Source organism: Gossypium raimondii, chromosome 11 (genome assembly GCF_025698545.1).
Source record: "Gossypium raimondii isolate GPD5lz chromosome 11, ASM2569854v1, whole genome shotgun sequence".
NCBI lineage: Eukaryota > Viridiplantae > Streptophyta > Magnoliopsida > Malvales > Malvaceae > Gossypium > Gossypium raimondii.
The window spans coordinates 7,573,936-7,593,474 of record NC_068575.1 but is presented as its reverse complement, the minus strand read 5'-3'; the positions used below and the strand labels follow the sequence as shown (position 1 = coordinate 7,593,474).

Here is a 19,539-nt window from a genome sequence, read left to right as displayed (position 1 = left end):
TTAATTATAAAATAATTACAATATTCATACAAAAATTACAATATTACAATATATACCGACATTCAATATTCATACAAAATTATAATATTACAATATTCATACAAAATTACAAAATTACAATATTCATATAAAATTGCAATATTTTTGTTATTAATTATTATTTATAAATTATCTATATTTAGTATGAATATTGTAATTTTTTGTATGAATATTGTAATATTATAATTTTGTATGAATATTGCAATTTTTTGTATGAATATTGTAATATTATAATTTTGTATGAATATTGTAATGTCGGTATATATTGTAATATTGTAATTTTTGTATGAATATTGTAATTATTTTATAATTAATTTGTTAGTAAATTAGAATTATGTTATAAATTTATTAGTAACTTATTAGTAATTTAGTAATTTATTACTAATAAATTAAATTTTAAATAATTACAAACACAAAATTTATAACATAATCCTAAATTTATGAGGCCTTCATTGGCACCTAGACACATCCATGGTAGGCCAGCCCAAAAAATTTTGGCCCGACTCCTAGGCCCTGGCTTGGCCCAAAATATGGGCCTGAAATTTTGTCCAGACCCAGCCCGGGTAAAAATCATAGGCCCAAGCCCGGCCCAGCCCGGCCCATTGGCGCCTCTCAGAATGGCACCACCATTGGCGCCTCCCAGGTAGGCACCACCATTGGCGCCTCCCAGATAGGCGCCAATACTATGTATTATACGGGTTCTATACTAACCCGAAAAAGTATAAAATTATATTTTATTCAAAAAAAAATTATTATTATTTTATTCATTGGCGCCTATCTAATAGGCTTCAATGAAAAAAGTAACCCATTTTGGTAAATACTTTTTCTGACACCCTATTTCAGTAATTTTTTTTTTTCAACCTATTTATGTAAAAAACCCGCAGCAGACCTTTGTAAAACAAGCAAATCCTATATGTATTCATAAATATAAAAGGAATAATATACCAAACGGTACCTGTATTTGGCTTGAAAGTTTAATATGGTACCTAAACTCTTTTTTTTCAATTAGGTACTTATTTTTGTTACATGCACAAAGTAGTGCCCAATGGGCGGAGAAATTATACCATACGCCTTTCCCACCATTTAAAGATATAAGCCCAACCAATGAAAACAACCCATGTCAGCTTTTTTGTTTCATATAAGTCATTTCTACATGAAATTATTGTGTGGAAAGTTTGAAGGAATCTCAAGAGTAACAAACTATTCCTCTTGTCCTCCATAGATAAGATGTTTATCAAACTTTGAGGATTGTACATATTCACGAACATTTTTTTTGCTAGTGGAAATAAGAGACTTTATACCTTTTATAGGAGAGAAGGTAGGTTTTTGATAAGTGGAATAAGGATTTACAAGAGGTAGGTCTGTCGCTTTAACTTTTTCTTCTTCTGTAAAATATTCTACTTCATACAAGGAAATATTAGCTAAGACATTAGTTTTTCCTTGAACATGTTTGACATCAAAACAATACCTGGAAAACCATTCTGCCCACCTAAGAAGTTGGGGATGAGGTACTTGTTTCTATTTGAATTTTATCATTTTAGGGAAAGAAGACATGTCCATTTCAACAAGGAAATGGTATCCCACTAAGTGAAATTTAAAACTTTAAATACCTCTCTTGACAGCAAGGATTTCTTTGAAAGTGGAGTAATAGTGAATTTCAGTATCTGTGAATCTCCCACTCTTGTATCCACAAAGTCGTCTTTTTCCCGTATCTTCTTCAAATAAAATTGCACCCCAATATTTGTCACTGACATCAGTTTGCAAGATTCTTCTTCCTTCTGCAGGGATCTGTAATGGTGGCAGATGAGCAAGTTTTTTTTTTGAGCTTCTGGACTGTTTGAGTCTATCTCCTTCCCCATGAGGGAGGATTCTTTTTTAGCATTTTCCTTAAAGGATTTGTTAATTTTGAGATTTTTGGGACAAAATCTCTGAGATAATTAAAAATTCCTAAGAACTGCTGAACTTGCTTCTGAGAGAAATTCTTTGCTGGAAATTTCTTTAATTCTTCAGCAATGTTGGGGTGAGGCTGGTATCTTCCATCTTTTATAATCATACCCAGAAACTCTATTTCTTCTTTGTTGATTCACATCTTTCTTTCAGAGAGCATGATTCCATATTTGGAGATGGTCTGTTAAAATTCTGAAGTTTTGAAACCATGATTACTCCCAGAACCTCTACATCTAAAGCTCCCGTAACTCTACCTAGTTTTCCTTTAAAATCCTATACTACAAAAAAGATGTCTTCCTTGTATGAAGTAGAATATTTTACAGAAGAAGAAAAAGTTAAAGCGACAGACCTACCTCTTGTAAATCCTTATTCTACTTACCAGAAACCTACCTTCTCTCCTATAAAAAGTATAAAGTCTCTTATTTCCACTAGCAGAAAAAATGTTCGTGAATATGTACAATCCTCAAAGTTTGATAAACATCTTATCTATGGAGGACAAGAGGAACAGTTTGTTACTCTTGAGATTCCTTCAAACTTTCCACAGGAGTGGAGTCAGTATGGATACTCTCATATCCATTTTGGTGCTGTAAGACTAGCCCTCAATTATCATGGAACTGCTGGGAAACCAGTTGTGTCCAGAATAGCTCTACTTGATTCCAGATACAAAAAGTACTAGGATGCTTGCATCGGTACAGTAGAGGCAACATTAAGCTCAGGCATGGCTATGGTAACACTATTTCCCAATTTTACCATGTCTCTACAAGATCTCAATCTTTGGACGCCTTAAAAGTCAAGATCCAGATCATTGGAGCAGAGATGGTAGAATCGGCGGTGACAGCGACCTTACACTATTAGATAGTGTATAGGGTCCAAGATCATGCTTTTAAGCTGTCAAATCAAGGATCTGGAGATTCTCTTCTTATTTCAATAAATACAAGAGAAGAACCTCATTGCATACATGTGCCGAAGCAGATCCCAAAGCAGGAATTGCTCAAACTCTTGCCAGAAAAATGGGTCACCAATTATGAGCAAATTCACCAGCATGATCATCCGATCCGGTCCACAAAAAGTCAGATTATCACTAAATTTGATGGGACAAGTGAAATAAGATTTGACTACAGTCACTTGAAGCAGCTCCCTACTCCACTAGCAATTTCCACACAAATGATGTTACAGCCCCTAGAGCTTGATAACATTGGCCCAAGACCAGAAGCGCCTCTCATCCAGAGTTTTAAGCCTGATGGAAAACCTTTATACTTCTTTAAAGATCCCAGTACAGGACATTATCCTTGGGAAATAAATTGTTCTTGTGAAGGATGTCAAGAATCTGTGTTTTAAGATCTTGATAAAGAAATCAGACGATCCCACAAGAACAAAGGCCGTAAAAAATCAAGCCAGTCAGAATTTTACAAAAGATGGATGGATGGAGACCCAAACATTGGTCTGCTAGGAGAAGATAATGGCAAATTTGTCTACCTTGTAGATTATTTTGCACAAAGATCAAGGCAGCAGTCTCCTAAGATCCAGGATCAACCTCCTCCGAATCCACCTCAACCACCCAAAAAAGATCCAGAAGACCAAAAATGGTTGCTAAAGCCTTTAAAGCAACCATGCTAAAAAAGAATCAACAAATGGGTCAAAAAACACAATCAACTTCAAAATTATGCTCAGGAAGAAAAGATAGTACTCTCAGAACCAAAGAGAGCAGAAGTACAGATGTATGAAAAAGCCTCTTCTTCCTATGAACAAGATTTTCCCCCACTAGAAGAATTTTCAAAAAAGGAGTATCTTCATGCTCCAAAAATTCCTTCAAAATTACAAGTAGATGCAGAAGGTCGACAAGTCAAAATAGCAGCAACAGAAGCCATATTAAACTGGCAGACAGAGAATGCTCTGACCCAAAATACTGCATTAAAGAAGATAGATCAGAAATTCAATAAAATTGACTCAAAGGTCTCTGAAATTGGGGAAAAAACTGACCAAAATGCAGAGATGATCAAAGATTTAATCAGCCTTTTCAAAAAGAGGTTAAAAGAAGTTGTCACTGAGAGAGCAGCACCAGGACAAGACTTTTTCTCTCACATGGCGCAAAGAGAAAAAGAGATCCAGAACTTGAAGGATCACATCAAAACTCTTGAAGAAACAGGGAAATTACCAGTACCACAGCCTGATCAGACAACTTGACAAACCAAGATCATCTGGAAATGTGAGAATCGAATTTCCCTTACCAGAAGAAAACAAAAAGCTAAGTGCTTTTGATCTGTTTTTACAGATTAAAAAAGAAAAAGAAGCAGAAAAGAAAAGATTAGAAAAGCAAAAGGAAAAAGCTCTGGGTAAAATACCAGTAATGAAAGAAGAAGAAAGCTTTCCTTCAGAACATGAGGAAAGTCCCCATTCATCTCTACCCAGACAGGTGTCAAAATCTCTAATGATTCAGAAAGAGAAAAGCCTTTCCCAAAATCCCTTAACAGAATTCTTAAGGGATTATAGTCAAAAATCAAAAGATTAGGATCTTGTAGAGACATGGTAAAATTGGGAAATAGTGTTACCATAGCCATGCCTGAGCTTAATGTTGCCTCTACTGTATCGATGCAAGCATCCTGGTACTTTTTTTATCTGGAATCAAGTAGAGCTATTTTGGACACAACTGGTTTCCCAGCAGTTCCATGATAATTGAGGGCTAGTCCATATTTTTCTAAGTAAATGGAGGCTGGAACATATGGTATGGGAATCTGGGAAAGAGATTGAGAGTTTGATATGAGAGAATGGATTGACTTTGGTTGAATCATAAATATCTCTGATGATGATGATTCAGAGTCACTGAGCTCAATGCTCTGGATTGCACATAGCGACTGTTCATTAGGTTCATCATCAATGGAGAATATCGATTCAATATCATCTTCTTCATCAATCTGGATTCCCGATTTTTGCAACTTTTGCTGGATCATTTTTGCACCCTTTTTATTGTTTGGACATGATTTTGCAAAATGTCCCTTTTGATTGTAGATATAGCATCGGGTGGACTTGACTCCTTTGGAAGACCTTTTCTTCTTGAGATATCTCCATTTATACCTCTTTCTGAAAGGTCTTGAAGAGAACTTTTTCAATTTTCTAAAATGTTTTTTCTTTTTTTGTAGGACAATAGCATGATTTGTCCTTTCCGCATTTGATCTTGAGATGTGAATCTTCACAAGCTTTATCTAATCTATTGTCTCCATAGAGATAATCTTTGAAGACTTTCCTCCTGTTGCATAAGTCTTCCAGAACAATATAAGTTTCTTGCTGGATTTCTCCAATGGTTAGATTGAGAATGTTTCTGTTTTGCCTTTAGAGATTCTAATTTATGGCTACTTGTAATGGATCTGGAATAGATGCCACCACTGCTTGCTTGAGGCTGGAATCTGATCCAAGGGCACAGAATAATTTTGTCATAGCATAAAAATGTTTAGACAGATCTTTCTTTCTATAAGAACAGCATCTCCTTTTGAAAAATTCTCTTCTCTTGAGAGTTAACAGATCATCAGGATTTCCAACCAAATAAGTATGGATAATCCTAATTGCTTGAGATAAATCTGTTAACACCAAGAACTACATCTGATCAGCTTGACTAATGGAATTCCACCAATCTTTTAACATTCCTGGGAATCGTGATACAAATTCCAAGAGGATGTTGTAATGACTCTCTTCTGTCAATCTTCTGGTTTCGAGCCAAGCATGAAATTCTTGTAGTCTTTCTGGCCATTTGTTGGTTGGAATATCATCTAAAGTAAATACTGTCTTACTTGCTGAGACATGAGGTGTGGATCTTGAAGCTGAGGGTTCTCTTGTTTCAACAGCTTCATCTTCTGACATTTCATCGATCTTGACCTCTGGTTTGACAGTAGCCACTATTTCTGGTTCTTCCTCAGAACATGTTGTTGATGTCTCTAAATCTTCTAAAACTGAAGTTGATTCTAGGGAAGTTGATTCTTTGAAGCCGACTATGACTAAAGCTATATGTATTATTTCTTCTTATCTGCTTATGTCTGTTACTTTGTAAAAGCAGATTCCCTCTTATCTGCTCGTTTAGCTTTTATCCCTTATATAAGGGATTTAAGTTCTCAGTTGTAAGAACAAGTTTGACAGAAATAAAATCTTACGAGTGTGTTTTGAAAATCATGTCTTTCTAAATCTCTCTATTTCTCTTCCTTTCTGATAAGGAATATTAATGAAAGAAAATCTCCCGTGAGTTTAGAAGTATGCTCTGTGCTTGCCATACAATGGATCCTGCACACCAGAAACTAAGCTTAGACCGAGGTACTAAATTCAGATGAGTTTGAAGAAGTAGTCTGGATTAATAATGATTAACAGCTAAAAGGTAGTGCTTGTTTAGTGGCCAAAATAGTGGAAGGCTCAGTTTATGGCATAGCATACCTGCCGTTATGAATTATTAATCTCAGATATCCCGGCTTTAAACTCTTCTGTCAATTTGGTATCAAAACAGCCTAACATGCGAATATAACAACTTACTCGAATCTTAGATATGTTGTTTTGGCTCGGTTGTTAAATTCATTTCTATATCCATCTTATTATCTAATCTCAATTAGAGGTGTTTATAGATAGAATAAGAATGAGGTCTGATTTCAAAAAAAAATTCAAGCCTTAGTTCGCTTTTGACCTAACCCGCACAAAAAACTCATGTTGATATTTTCTACATGTGTTACTTGGACTAATTTTAATATGTATATATGTATTTATTTATGAGTTATGGAAATTGACAAATTGTTATTTATTATGAAAATATGAATTATATTGTGGGAAAATCGTTCAATTGATATTTGCATTCCCAAATTTAAGTTCAAATGTTTATTTTAAGATAAGTTAAAAAATTGTTTTAGGAGTTGAAGTTAAATTTTAAATTTTAATGATTTATATATTTATAATTTTTAAAGGAGTTAAAATGTAATTTTATTTTTATTAATTTAAAATTTTAAAATTTCTAAAACAGCTAAATGGATTACACACCAAACTCATTTATCCAAAATTCTTAGAAGCCAAATCAATTAGCTATATCAGCGACTATCATTCTATTGCGCTTTTTGTTGCACATTGTTCTTAAAAAACCCTACGGTGTACGGTACATTTCGAGCCCTTATCCACGAATCACCACCAATGAAGAAGCTCCCAGGAGTGAAGTCAACTGCATTCTCCATTGAAAAATTCTTAATCCCAGGCCATTTAACACGACTCGTCGTGTTCGAACCAGGGCCGTCGTTGTTGAACTCGGCGTAGAAGCAAGTGCTTAAACCCCACGAACCATCCCATATTGCCCACCCATCTGGTTTAACCAAATCGTCAATGTAAGTTTCCATGATGATTGTCCTCGAGAAGTTGCCCCATGGACGGCCAAGATACGTTGGGTACTTGTTCTTCAATGAGACCAGTTCGGAGGCCGCCATAATCCTGGAGTTTTGGAGGACGATTCCCGTCGGTTGTCGAACGTCGGATCGGCCTTGCGCGGTGACGGCGTTTTGTTGGCCGTCTAAAGGTTTTCGGACGAGGAATGTGCAGTTCTGGAATATGGAAGCCGAGTCACCAAAGACGAAATCAATGGTCCCGGTAACGGTGCAATCGCGGTAGAATTGGCGTTTGCTGTGAACGTAAAGTGTGTCTTGATAACCATCCATGGAACAGTTGTAGAAGACGGAGAAATCGGCGGTCACCATCAATGCAACTGCTTGTAATTTGGCTGCCCCAGCGGAGTTCTCGAACCCAATGTTCTTAGCAAAGAAATTGTCTCCGTTCACAGCTACATTCATTCGGCAACATTATAAAAAATAGATAAGTAAATCATGTCAAATGTCAAATCAAAATAGAGGGATTAAAATCATAATTATACCTACAAAAAGAAGGGTTAATTCATGATCATACCAACTGTAGCAGTCCTGAAAGTGGGAATACCATCAGCATTGTTGACGTGACCTGTAATTCGGGTTTTCTCTTTACCATCTCCGATTAGCATCACATTGATCATCCTATAACCAAATTCCAGATTCTCCTCATAAACTCCCTCCTTTATATATATAACAAAAGGCTTTGTAGCATTCAAGGGTATACGGTTTATTGCATCTTTAATGTTGTTAAAACCCCCACTACCGTCCTTAGCCACAACAACATCAGCCTTCACCCCGTTTTGAGTATCTTGGTTCGCTTGGAGTAGCCGACGGCTAAATATCGAACTCAAATCGGACTTCGGTTTCCCACCGATAACCGTAACTTCCTTTTTGCCTAGTAGGCGTCGGCGGCGTTGACGACCCTCAACGTTTAATTCATGAAACCCTTTTGACAACTCGGTGACGATGGCGAGGCCATTTCGGCTTAGTTGCATGGAGATGTTCAATGCCTTCTTCATTTTCTCTCCAGCGTCTGTCGTTGTATTCTTGAATCCTTCAATGCAAGTCTCTTGGTTGGTGATTGTAGCACTTAGCCAAATCCTTATATCGGCCAAAATTTCATGGAGCATCGGTAATTCGAATCGATCGATTTTGTTGAATGATTTTTGTAATTCGTTTATCGAATAAGTCATTAGTTGTATGCATATGTCTAGTGCTTTCTTCGTTCTCGGATCTTTCTGAAGGTTTCTCAAGGTAGTCGAGTTCTGTGCAGCTCGAGACAGGAACTTCATCGCGGCCTTGAACGCCGCTTGGATAAGGTCATTGGTATCAGTGGCATTGCCGGCCTCGGCCCCGATTTCCTCCTCGCATGTTTCCTTGAAATCCGTTGGTTGGCAAATGGATTCGATTGCTTTCTTTGAAACATATGCGCGGGAGTTTTTATTATCTTTGTCGTTTTTTTCGTTGGAGTCGTCATCGTCGATGTTAACACCGACGGCCACGACGATCACCATCGCCACCAACAGGCAAGAACAAACCGCGATGATTGTGATTCTCTTCGCCCTCTGTGGATCATCTGACATTTTGAAGATATCAGAAACTGTGAAGCAATTGAAAATGAAAAGCTCCCAAGTGTTCTTGTAGTTTTTAAAGTCCCTCAATTAGGCAGGCAACAAAAGCTGCCTTATGCAAATCAGAGAGACAGAAAGTTGGATTAAAATAATTTTGCAAAGAAAACCCAAAGTGTATTTTGATAATTCTATAATAGTTTATGAATAAAGATGAAGAAGAAAAGCTTAAATGGTTTAGATTCAGCTTTGGTTGTAGCTTCAGATGAAATTGTTTACTGTTTCCTAAAAATGAGAGGTTGAAGAGCAATGTCAAACATGTACCCCTCTCAATTTTTAGTCAATTCTCAATGGACCATTCACAAAGTGGTCTCATGATTGGTTTCAAATACATGTAAATCTAATATGTACTACAGCATTGCACCCACACTATCTGTCAAATATAATTTTAATGATACTTTCATACAATATTTACTTTTAATTTCAGGTCCGTTTAATAAATCCGGCTTAAAAAATGGGTTTAAAATTTTATTTAAGCCTAACTCGAATAAAAAAATTAAAACTCGAGTCTGGCCCGGTTTAAATATTTTCCAACAAATTGAAAATAAATTTTAAAAAAACATTTATACTTAAATAACATCAAGATAGGTACAACTTAATTAACAATAAAATAAGAGTTATACAATATCTAAACAATAACAACAAAATAAAAACAATATAATAGTGAAATGACAACAAAACAGTGGAAAAATAGTAACACTTTTTTTTTGCAAATTCGGGTCAGTCCGGGCCTAGGCAAAAGAAACTAACTCGAGATCTGAACTATTTTTTTTCCCAAGCCTATTGTTGGGGCCTATATTTTTGCCCTAACTATCTTACTTTTCGGGCAAGCCTATACCCATGATCAAATCTAGTGCATTCAAACTTATGTCTCCTGATTGTTGAAATAATACATTTATAAAAATTATATACTAAAATCAAGTATGATTTTAGTTAAAATGATTAAATTAAAATTCAAAAAATTACAATCATCAAATTTAAACTTCGTTAGTATTATTTTAATAAAAATTGAATATAGGTATTAATATTTATTAATTTATAAAAATAGAATGTAAATTAGTGTATTCATAATTTAAAGAAATGTAATCTATATATATTTGAATGAGTTAATTTCATCATTCAGTCAGTTGTTCAATCATATACTAATGTAATGATTTTGTTGGCACCACCTTTAGAATTTGAATTTTGTGTGCCAAACTCATCCCAATACAAATGTCAAATTTGTGAAATGAATTTTAATTCAGTTGGATTAATTATAATTATAATAATAAAGAAAATATGATTAAAGTATATTTAAACACTTTTTTAGAATTAATTATTATATTGGTCAAAGTTAAGTATTGTAGTTATACCGTTAGCCACAAAATTATAGATTCAATTAAAAAAGTTTTTATTTAAATTATTGAATTATTCAAAAGTTTTTGTTTAAGTTATTAGATAGTTAAGTATTTTTTTTTTTAAAAGTTTCATCAATAAGATCCAAGCGAAGATTCAACAACTAATATAATAGATCAATACCCATCAATGAGTAAACGAACATACCTTAGATCCAAATCGATCTGACGGCTAGTGTGAAAGATTGGAAAGAAAAGCTGCTTAAATTTTGGTTCACAAATTTGTGATGTCTAAAGTTGTTTCATGAAAAAAATTAAACTGTAGAAAAGAAGGGGTTTACACACAAATTTTGAGTTGAAAAGTTGGCTTGAAAATTCGGAATCAAATTTATTGATAACTTCGAAAGAAAGTTACAATATCTGAAAATTTCTCGAATACAAAGAAAAATATCCTTTGATTCTTCTTCTCAATTTGCCTTCGATCCAAGGATCATCTAGACTTGGTCTTGGATGAATGCAAATTGCTTCAAGTATCGTGACGACTTGCTCTCGAAACAAAATTGGACCTCCTTTCTTTAGTAGATTTGGATCGAAAAACAACTTTCCTCATAAACGACTTTTAACTTCTTCTCCACAATTAAACTAGATCAGAAGGCGACTTTTCTTCAAAACGACTATGGTGTTTGTTAGAATTTCTTCAAGTGCTTCAACTTCTTTGGAGAATTCTACAGAGATTTTCTGGGTTTTTTGAACTTGTGAATCTGTAAAATAGTTTAGGGTGACCCTTTTTTTATAATACCAATTACATGAATAAAAGAGAGTTGGCAAATTTTAATTGCTTCATTTGATCCAATCTTATAAACAAAACAAAAGTTTTGTAGAATTTAACTGCTCTATTTAATTATTTGTATAGGAATTTAATAAAAAAATTAATTGAACCTGAATTTTGAAATATAAAAAATAAGGAGATTAAATTAAAATTTAAAGGTATAAAAATATAAAAACTTAAATATATTTTAACTTTTTAAAAATAGCACAAGTTGTGTGATAAAACATAGTAATATTTATGATTGTTTTTGAAATCAATGGATTTATGGAATGCTGATTTAGAATGGATTTGAAATTAGTGTTATTGTTTCTTTTCGTATAGCTTCATATTAATCAAAACTTAAAATCAATAAATGAAACCAATAATTTGATAATAAAATTGAAATTAGTATAGTGTTTATGAATTTGATAAACTAATTTATTTTTATGAGTACAAACTTTTATTTTCAAATAACAACAAAAATTTTTAAAAAAATACAACAGACAAATTAAGAACAAAGTTGAAAATTTAATTAAAGTGCTTGAAAATCAAAACAATCCTCCATGAAAAGGAACTCCTGTTGCAGGCAACCAGTTATCACCATCTACGAAGTTGGAGACAGTGAATTTATCAGCTTCACTCTCACTTATATCCTTATGGTAACCATTCCATTGAACCCTGGAACCAGTGTTGGACCCTGGACCCATGTTCTTGTATTCAGCATAGTACAATGTATCCAAGGCAAATTTCCCAGCCCATTCACTCCAACCTGGCGGTTCGATCAGACTGTCCATGAAACTTTGCATGTAAACAGTCCTCGAATACTCCTTCCATGGCCTTCCTAAGTATGTTTTTGTCATCCCGTTGCTCGAGGCGAGATCGTCGGCGGGTCTAATGACACAGTGGTGAATTGATATGCCTGTGTTTTGGTTAGGATCGGTTCTTCCTTGTGCGGTGATGGTGTTGAATTGGTTTGGCATTGGTAGTCGAGGATATATGTTGCAGTTTTGGAGGACCACGGCTGCATTGCCGAATATGAAGTCTACTGTGCCGTAAATGTCGCATTCTTTGTAAAATTGCCTTAGGGAGTGAGCATATAAAGTGTCTTGGTAGCCTTCGAAGCTACATCGGTAGAACGTGGACATATCGGCTCCATTTCGAACCGCGACAGCTTGGTGTTTGCTAGGTCCGGCTGTGTTACGAAATGTAATGTTGACCGCAACAAATCCCTTACCAACAACAGCTGCAGGCAGGGGAATGGTTGAGTTATTAAAAATGTAAGATTATGTGAATAGTGGAACACGATTCAAAAGGCAAATAAATTTCTACATTACCAAATGTTGCAGAGTTGAATGTGGTTGATCCATCAACAAAGTTGCGGTTTCCAGTGATTATTGTCTTGTTTATACCGTCACCGATTATCATCACATTCTGCTTCTTCTTAGGTATGGAAACATACTCTTCGTAGACGCCGGTGACCACGTAAATCAAAAAGTATCGGTTGCTATCCCCGGTATTATTCGGTGCAGCGGCCACCGCTTCATTGATAGTGGTGAAGTTGCCACTTCCATCAGGATTTACAACCACTACTTGACTCACGGAAACCCCTTTGTCTTTCCCTTCCTCATCTGCTCGAACATGCTTCTGCCGGCTTGCGGATTCGTAAACTGCTCGATCATGGTCCGACATTATTAAAGGCAAAGGAGAGTCCCTGCCATTTACCAAATTGGAAAACACATGGTTTCTTCCTGTTAGAGATTTGATAAATCCATGAACCCAACCGTGCCTGAAAAGTGCAAGAGACACACTGAGGAAATGTGTTCCATTAGAAACAGATGGCAATAGGCCATTTTTAATGCTCGAAGCCGACGGTGTAGCTTCAAGCCCTTCGATACAAGTTTGCACATTAGTTAAAACAGCACTAAGCAACGCATGCAGATCATCAGCCAGGAAGGTGTCGAGACCGTCGGATTTGATTCCTTGTAGCGTGTACGACAAGAAATCTACATTAAGCTCAGCTAGAAACTGGCAATCCTGGAGTGCCCGAATTGTGCTGAGGAACGAAGTCGATGGCAGTCTGAGGAAATACTTGATAGCACCAAGAAAGCTATGAGCATTCAACAACGATTGTTGTATCGAAACCTTGCTGAAGTCAAAAATGGTAGCGAACTTGCCGGAGGGTAAAATCGAATTGCAGAAATCAGCATGTGGGGTGAGCTTGCAAATTGATTCGGAGTTGAAAACGGAGGAGGGATTAGGAAAGGTAGCAAAAGAAGGAGAGAAGAGGATTACGAAAATAGATAGGGTACAAAGAGCTGAAGCCTTGAGAGCCATTGTAATGAAAGCTTATTGATGAAACAGGGTTGGTGCCTTAGGGCATCTATATAGATACGATGGGAACAATGGTAATATAAAATAGAGGGAATGGATGGAGGGTTTTTGTGCATTATAGCTTATACAGTAAGAATAAACGTGCACGGCAGTAAGGGATAAACGAGGCTTAATTTGTGAAAGGAGTTAAGGTGTTTTAGCTTAGGTTTGGTAGCCATGTATTATTTTGAACATACTTCCTTGTTTTATGTAATGTTGAATCCATGAGGCACGTCTTGGAGGTCAACCCCAGCGCCTGCCGGAGGGAAGGGAAGCTCAAACTTCACTACATCTCTTCCATTTGGTTTTGGGCACAAATTATTTCGAGTTTAAATTGATTTGAGCTCGATTATTCCGGTTTATTAGAAGAGGGAAGTTAAAAGGTTTTTAAACTTCAGGAAGTTAATGCAGCACCTTCAAACATGTTTGACAGCAACAACTAAAGTTGAGTTTGGTTTATTTTTTATTCAATACATGTGATTCAATTTGATTTCAGAATTTTCTCTGTTAATTTTAAAATGACAACAATCTAAATCCGTAGTTTCTTGATTTCTTTCTAAGCCCTAGCAATAATTTAAAATAAATTTAATTTTTTGCTATAATTTCTTCTACCTCTAAAATTTAATCTTTTATATTTTAGATTTCAAATTTAAATTTAATTGTTAACGCCAATCAAATTATTTTGTTAAATTTACTGATGTAACATTTTGAACAAAATATTCAAACTCGTAATAAAAAGCTAAATTCTTACAAATAAAAGTAAAAGGACTGAATTCCAAAACTATAAAAATTGCAAAAACTTGTGCATATTTTAACTTTTTTTTATATATTTAATCTTTTAAATAACGAATATTTCCAGAGATTTCTTCCTTAAAATTGTATATATATATTAATTTCAGAAGGATCTAAAATTTTCACTCTATTTGAAAGATGCATGAAGTAACCTAATTGCTGAAACCCCGAGGTGAACTTGAGGGCGGTGCAATCAACCATGACCGGCCGTCAATTAACCACTCGACCATGAAATTCGAGGTGCTAGCACCTTGGATGAAGCGGCAACTAGGCCATTTCAGCCGTCCGGATAATGATGCATCGGAGACATAATTCCAGTATTCGAAATACCAGTCTGTGTTTTAAGGCAAGGCAGAGTTTCCGTACCATTCAATCCACCCTCCATCTTCGATTTTCACCATTTGAAACATTCAGAGATAGAAAAATGGGGTTCTTTTTTCATGCAAGACAGCAGCAAGTCAAGTTCAGTAATTGTTCCAAGGTTAAAATATGCTCCCTATATTTTTTTCTTTTATTTTTATTTCTAAAATTGAATCCATCTACTTTGGGTGGAATTTCTAGGTGAGATTAAAAGTATAGAAAGAATCCTTTTTATTTGATTCACTCTTATGTGATTACGTTCTAAAATAGAAAAGATTATATGAAAGAAAGACGTCACATTATCCAATATCTCTTACCAATTAGTTAATATCATTTCAACCTCTTTTTAACAGTTTGGTAATTTTATTAATCTAAATCTAAACCCTAAACCTTGAACTTAAATCTTAAACCTTGAACCATAAACCTTGGATCTTGAATCCTTAGTATAAGATCCAAGATCTAAAGTTTAAGTTTAAAAATTACTAAAATGATATATCAATTATATTAAAAAATACTAAAATGACATCAAATAATTGATAAAGCATACAGGATGATGTAATCCTTCCCCTTTTAAAATTTTACATTTTAAATTCCACCCAAGTAGTAAATTTCATGTCAGCAAGGACAACAGAAAACGTTAACTCTTTTTTGAATAAACAAAATAAAAGTAGGACTAAGTTCCTAACACACGAAAAAGTATAGGACTTTCTAACGCTAGAACTGCTGTTGAGTTCACAAAATTTTGATTCAAACTTCAAATCGGAATGTTTGGGGATATAATGCCATCAGTTCAAATCAACATACTTAAAATGATAGTTAACATAAATCCACGGTCAATACAGGTCCAAGCTGTAGTTTTAACTTAAACCTGTTATCATGGAGCAAACTATGAACTTCGAACATCATTATAATATCGAAGAAAGCATCCGGAACCAAGGCATGAGGAGTTTATTTATTACTAACTTTCCTTGATGTAATAATTCATCTAATCCCACCTTATGATGCAACCTCTAGCATGCAGGATTTCAAGAATCTCTGATGAAAGCATGAACCTTAAAGGGGCAAATAGCTTGACCTTTTTTATCCGTACACAGCAGGCTCTAAGTGCAAGCTCAACCCCTTCCACCGTGCAATTGCTGAGGTGCACAAGCTTTGCCTCTTGCAGCCGTGACAAGTTCCCCATCACCATGCACAATGCCATATCAGAGATGCCACAGTAGCTCAAGTTTATCTGCCAACATATCACAACTTTTTTATCACATTTGAATATAGTTTCCATCAGTAATACGTAAATTCCATAAAAGGCTTCAATCATGCATGTTGCTTGTACTGAAATGTCAGAAATGGAAATGGCAATATCGGAAAATTGAGCCTCGAGTTATCCTATGCTGTAAGAGAAAAAAGCATAATTAAAGTGTAGGGAAGTTCCTGAACGAAATAACACCACAAAGCGAGCAGACTTTAGACCCCGCAGTAGGAGAAACTTTTAGTTTATTGATGTTTTTATGCTCGAGACTGGAAATGATGACTTTGACAGTGGAGTATCATATTTACCAAAAGTAATGTTTACCGCACAGATATCTCAAGTGAGTTCAGTTGGACAGTAAATTCCTTTCTCATCATTATTCTATAATTCAAATCAGACACAAAAGGTACCTGTCGTAGATTCTTTGAGTAATAGGCAAGTGCCCAAAAGCCCGAATCACCAACTTTCTCACAGTGTTTCATATCCAAATCTGCCAGTCTCTTACATCCAACTGCAACTGCTTCCAAACCCACACCTGTGATTTTATGAAGTGCACGCATTTCGAGATCAGAAAGTTCCTCTAGACGACCGATATAACCTAGCCCTCTGTCAGAAACTTCATTGCAGTATGACAAGTTGAGCTTCCTCAACTTCTTGCAACCATTGGATAGAGCCTCCAAACCATCATCACCAATGCCAGTGCACCTGTAAGTCCAAATCAACAGAGATTTAACTTTCGGCTTTCTGCTAGCATGTTAAGAAAATATAGCTTTGCTTTCAAATTGATTTTTAGCTAATTTTACCGGTACAGATCTAGTTCATGAATCTTCAAACAGTTAAAACCGATGTAAGATAGTCCTTTGTTTGATATGTTTGTGCAAAGCCCTAGTTTCAAGCATGATAGTTCAGAACATCTAGACAAGTATTCCAATCCTGCAGATAAGAACAATTGGAAACCAGATTGTAATCAACAAGTTGCACAAAGGGAAATAAATTAAAATAGAGAATTGTTCAAGGTTGTAACCAATAAAGGTAAACAAACTACAGTTATGATGAAAACACTTAAAAGTAAGGCAACCTTTGTCATTTACACCGCAACAATCTGTCAGATCAATCTCCTCCAGTAGCAAGCAAAAGGATCCAAGCTGACAAAGACCCTTCTCGGTAATCATATTACAAGACTCTACTTTCAGGCATACAAGGCTTCTGCATGAGTAAGCTATGGCAGAAATTGCAGCATCAGTAATGGAATGGCAGCAAGTTAGATTCAGGACTCTTAAATTAATGCAGGCAGATACAAGTCTCATTATGCCCATGTTGGTCACCCCCAAACATTTGCTGAGCCCGATTTCTACCAATGACTTGCAATTGGCACTAATGACTTGGAAACTAGTCTCGGAAATTCTAGCCCCGTCAATTCTGATCACTTCGAGGTGATTTAAGTTCTTCATCTGATGCAGAAGGGCTGTAGAAAGCTCCTGCTATGAAAACCCGCAATCAGCATCCATTAATCGAAATGGCAAAGTTATACTACTACAGACCAAATCCAGATACAGTCGGCAAAACACGAAAAGCAGGCAGCCAAGAAATTACTTACTGAAAGACAATAACCTGCTTTAAGCTCAAGAAGGTTACGATGGCCTCTGACAACAAAGATTAAACCAGATGAACTCACACCTTCGCACCTTGATACATCAATCACCTACAAACAACATAATTCAAAACTTCACTTTGCATTCAATACTTCAATTATTAAAAGCAAACATTTCCAACATGCAAAAAAATTGTCCACAGATGTCAAAGTTTCATACCTTTAGTGACGGGCATCCACGCTCGATAAAATGTAATCCAACATCATCTATTAAAGGACACGCCATTAAACCCAAAACCTCCAGTTTCAGCAGAGAAGCAATAGAATGAAGTGATTCATTTGTCACCTAAAACAAACCCAAATGCCCCAAGACATTAAGACAGAGACATGATCCTCATATCAAAAAACACAACATACAAATAAAAACATTGCATTTCTTCATATCTGTTGTAATTGTTTTTCCCTGTCTATTTTCTCAATGACCAAACATTTCATTTCTTCATATCTTACTATCAACCTGATAATTGGTTTTTAATAAGGACAGAACATCGAGAAAAAAAAACCCAACCTTGAGATAGGACACATCAAGATACTTCAAATCAACGCATTTCTTACACAAAAGATCGATACCCAAATCAGTCATCTCCATACACCATTTCAAACTCAATTTCTCCAACTTCGAACACCCGACGGCGATCTTCGCCAATCCGACATCGGTCAATTGCAAGCACTTATCCATGTTTAACTCCCTCAACCCAACGGCAGAGGACAAGGCAGCTGCTTCCCTGTCTCCAAACCCACAACAATACGACACGTCAACGCTCTCCAAACACGGACATGCACGTGCCAACATCTCCAACCCCGAGAACCTCAGCCCCGTCGCTCGGCTCAGCACTAGACTCTTCAGTCCCCAAGCCCAATGACCTAAAATCGGTGAATTCGAACCCGGACCAACCCGAGTTAAGAGCAAGGAAACAACCCCGTCGTCAATGCGGGGACAAGCGGAGAGGTCGAGGGATTGTAGCCGAGGGTACTTACGGAGAAGAATCGGCAAGAACTCGATTCGTATTACCCGAAGATGCCTCCGAGTCAGTGTGTCAATTCGACGAAACTCTCTGCAAACGAGCCGAAACGATTTCCGATCCGACTCGGCGGCCAGCAATTCGTAGATCCGGACAAGTAGATCTTCTGTTAAGCTAAGGAGGTTCTTGCTCGATTGAAACGACAACATTTTGGGTTTCAGCAACAAAGAAAATTTGTTAAAAAAAAGTTAAAACAACAATCTTTTCGGGTGGGTACTTTCGTGTTTAGGTGGGAACAAACAAGAAGACGACTCGGAGGTGGAGGAGAGGGTGATGAGTCGGTTTACAGAGAGTCCGAATCAAGCTAAAATCGGTCGTTCGGGTCGGTTTCATTTTCTTCCGGAGATTTTTCTCAGAAAATAAGAAGAAAAATCGAAGCTATTTTGGTTGGTGAAAAGAGTTGCAGAGAAAAAAACCGAAGAGAAAGAAAAAACAAACTCTGAAAGAAGAAGACGAAACGTAACGCTTGACTGAGAACCGGATCACATCTTTAAACCAAGTTCATCACACAGAAATCAGACACGTGGATATTCAAAATGAGTTTATAGTACGTGGCAGGTTATTATTGGTTGAACATCTAATTTACTTTTTACGGAGCCATACAAAATCGTAGCATCTAAGGGGGAAAGGATGAGCCGTTGGATGGGTGGAAAAAAGAAGGCGGTTGACGAGAGATGGAAAGGAAACGTGGCGAGAAGGAGAAAGGGTAGTACTGAAAAGTACAAGAAAGTAGATAAGGGTGGGATTGGATTATTGAAAAAAGATGGCAGTACCGCAATTTCTATGAAAGAAAGGGGGTGTCTGAAAATTACTGCTTTGTACGGTTAATGACGTGGAAAGTTATTTAAGTATTTCTTGGGGCCCACTTTTAACGTGCAGGGGACCGTACCTATCTGTCTACGTTCATCTGCACTAATATTCGAAACATTTTTAAAAAGGAAAATAAATATCGCTAAAAAAGACCATTTTA

The 19,539-nt window shown here is 36.1% G+C and overlaps 3 protein-coding genes across 4 annotated transcripts; all 3 read right to left on the bottom strand.

Moving 5' to 3' along the window:
* Nucleotides 1-7,052: 7,052 nt before the first annotated feature.
* On the bottom strand, nucleotides 7,053-8,941 carry LOC105801626 (putative pectinesterase/pectinesterase inhibitor 28). The gene is made up of 2 exons (XM_012632844.2): nucleotides 7,897-8,941; nucleotides 7,053-7,774 (listed from the first exon to the last, which is right to left on the bottom strand). Exons 1-2 carry the CDS (start codon nucleotides 8,939-8,941, stop codon nucleotides 7,053-7,055), a joined length of 1,767 nt encoding a protein of 588 aa, XP_012488298.1.
* Nucleotides 8,942-11,559: 2,618 nt separating this feature from the next.
* On the bottom strand, nucleotides 11,560-13,660 carry LOC105761075 (pectinesterase). The gene is made up of 2 exons (XM_012578745.2): nucleotides 12,463-13,660; nucleotides 11,560-12,371 (listed from the first exon to the last, which is right to left on the bottom strand). The coding sequence occupies exons 1-2, from the start codon at nucleotides 13,460-13,462 to the stop codon at nucleotides 11,677-11,679; spliced, it is 1,695 nt and encodes a 564-aa protein (XP_012434199.1). The 5' UTR covers nucleotides 13,463-13,660; the 3' UTR covers nucleotides 11,560-11,676.
* A 1,716-nt stretch (nucleotides 13,661-15,376) lies between these two features.
* Nucleotides 15,377-19,036, bottom strand: LOC105761076 (F-box/LRR-repeat protein 3). Of its 2 annotated transcripts, none has more exons than XM_012578746.2 (7): nucleotides 18,056-19,036; nucleotides 17,708-17,833; nucleotides 17,494-17,598; nucleotides 16,975-17,377; nucleotides 16,700-16,829; nucleotides 16,307-16,601; nucleotides 15,377-15,881 (listed from the first exon to the last, which is right to left on the bottom strand). In XM_012578746.2, exons 1-7 carry the CDS (start codon nucleotides 18,716-18,718, stop codon nucleotides 15,636-15,638), a joined length of 1,968 nt encoding a protein of 655 aa, XP_012434200.1. In that variant the 5' UTR covers nucleotides 18,719-19,036; the 3' UTR covers nucleotides 15,377-15,635. The 2 variants fall into 2 exon arrangements, with proteins under 2 accessions (XP_012434200.1, XP_012434201.1); XM_012578747.2 differs by having other exon boundaries at nucleotides 16,975-17,374; nucleotides 18,056-19,035.
* Nucleotides 19,037-19,539: the final 503 nt, after the last annotated feature.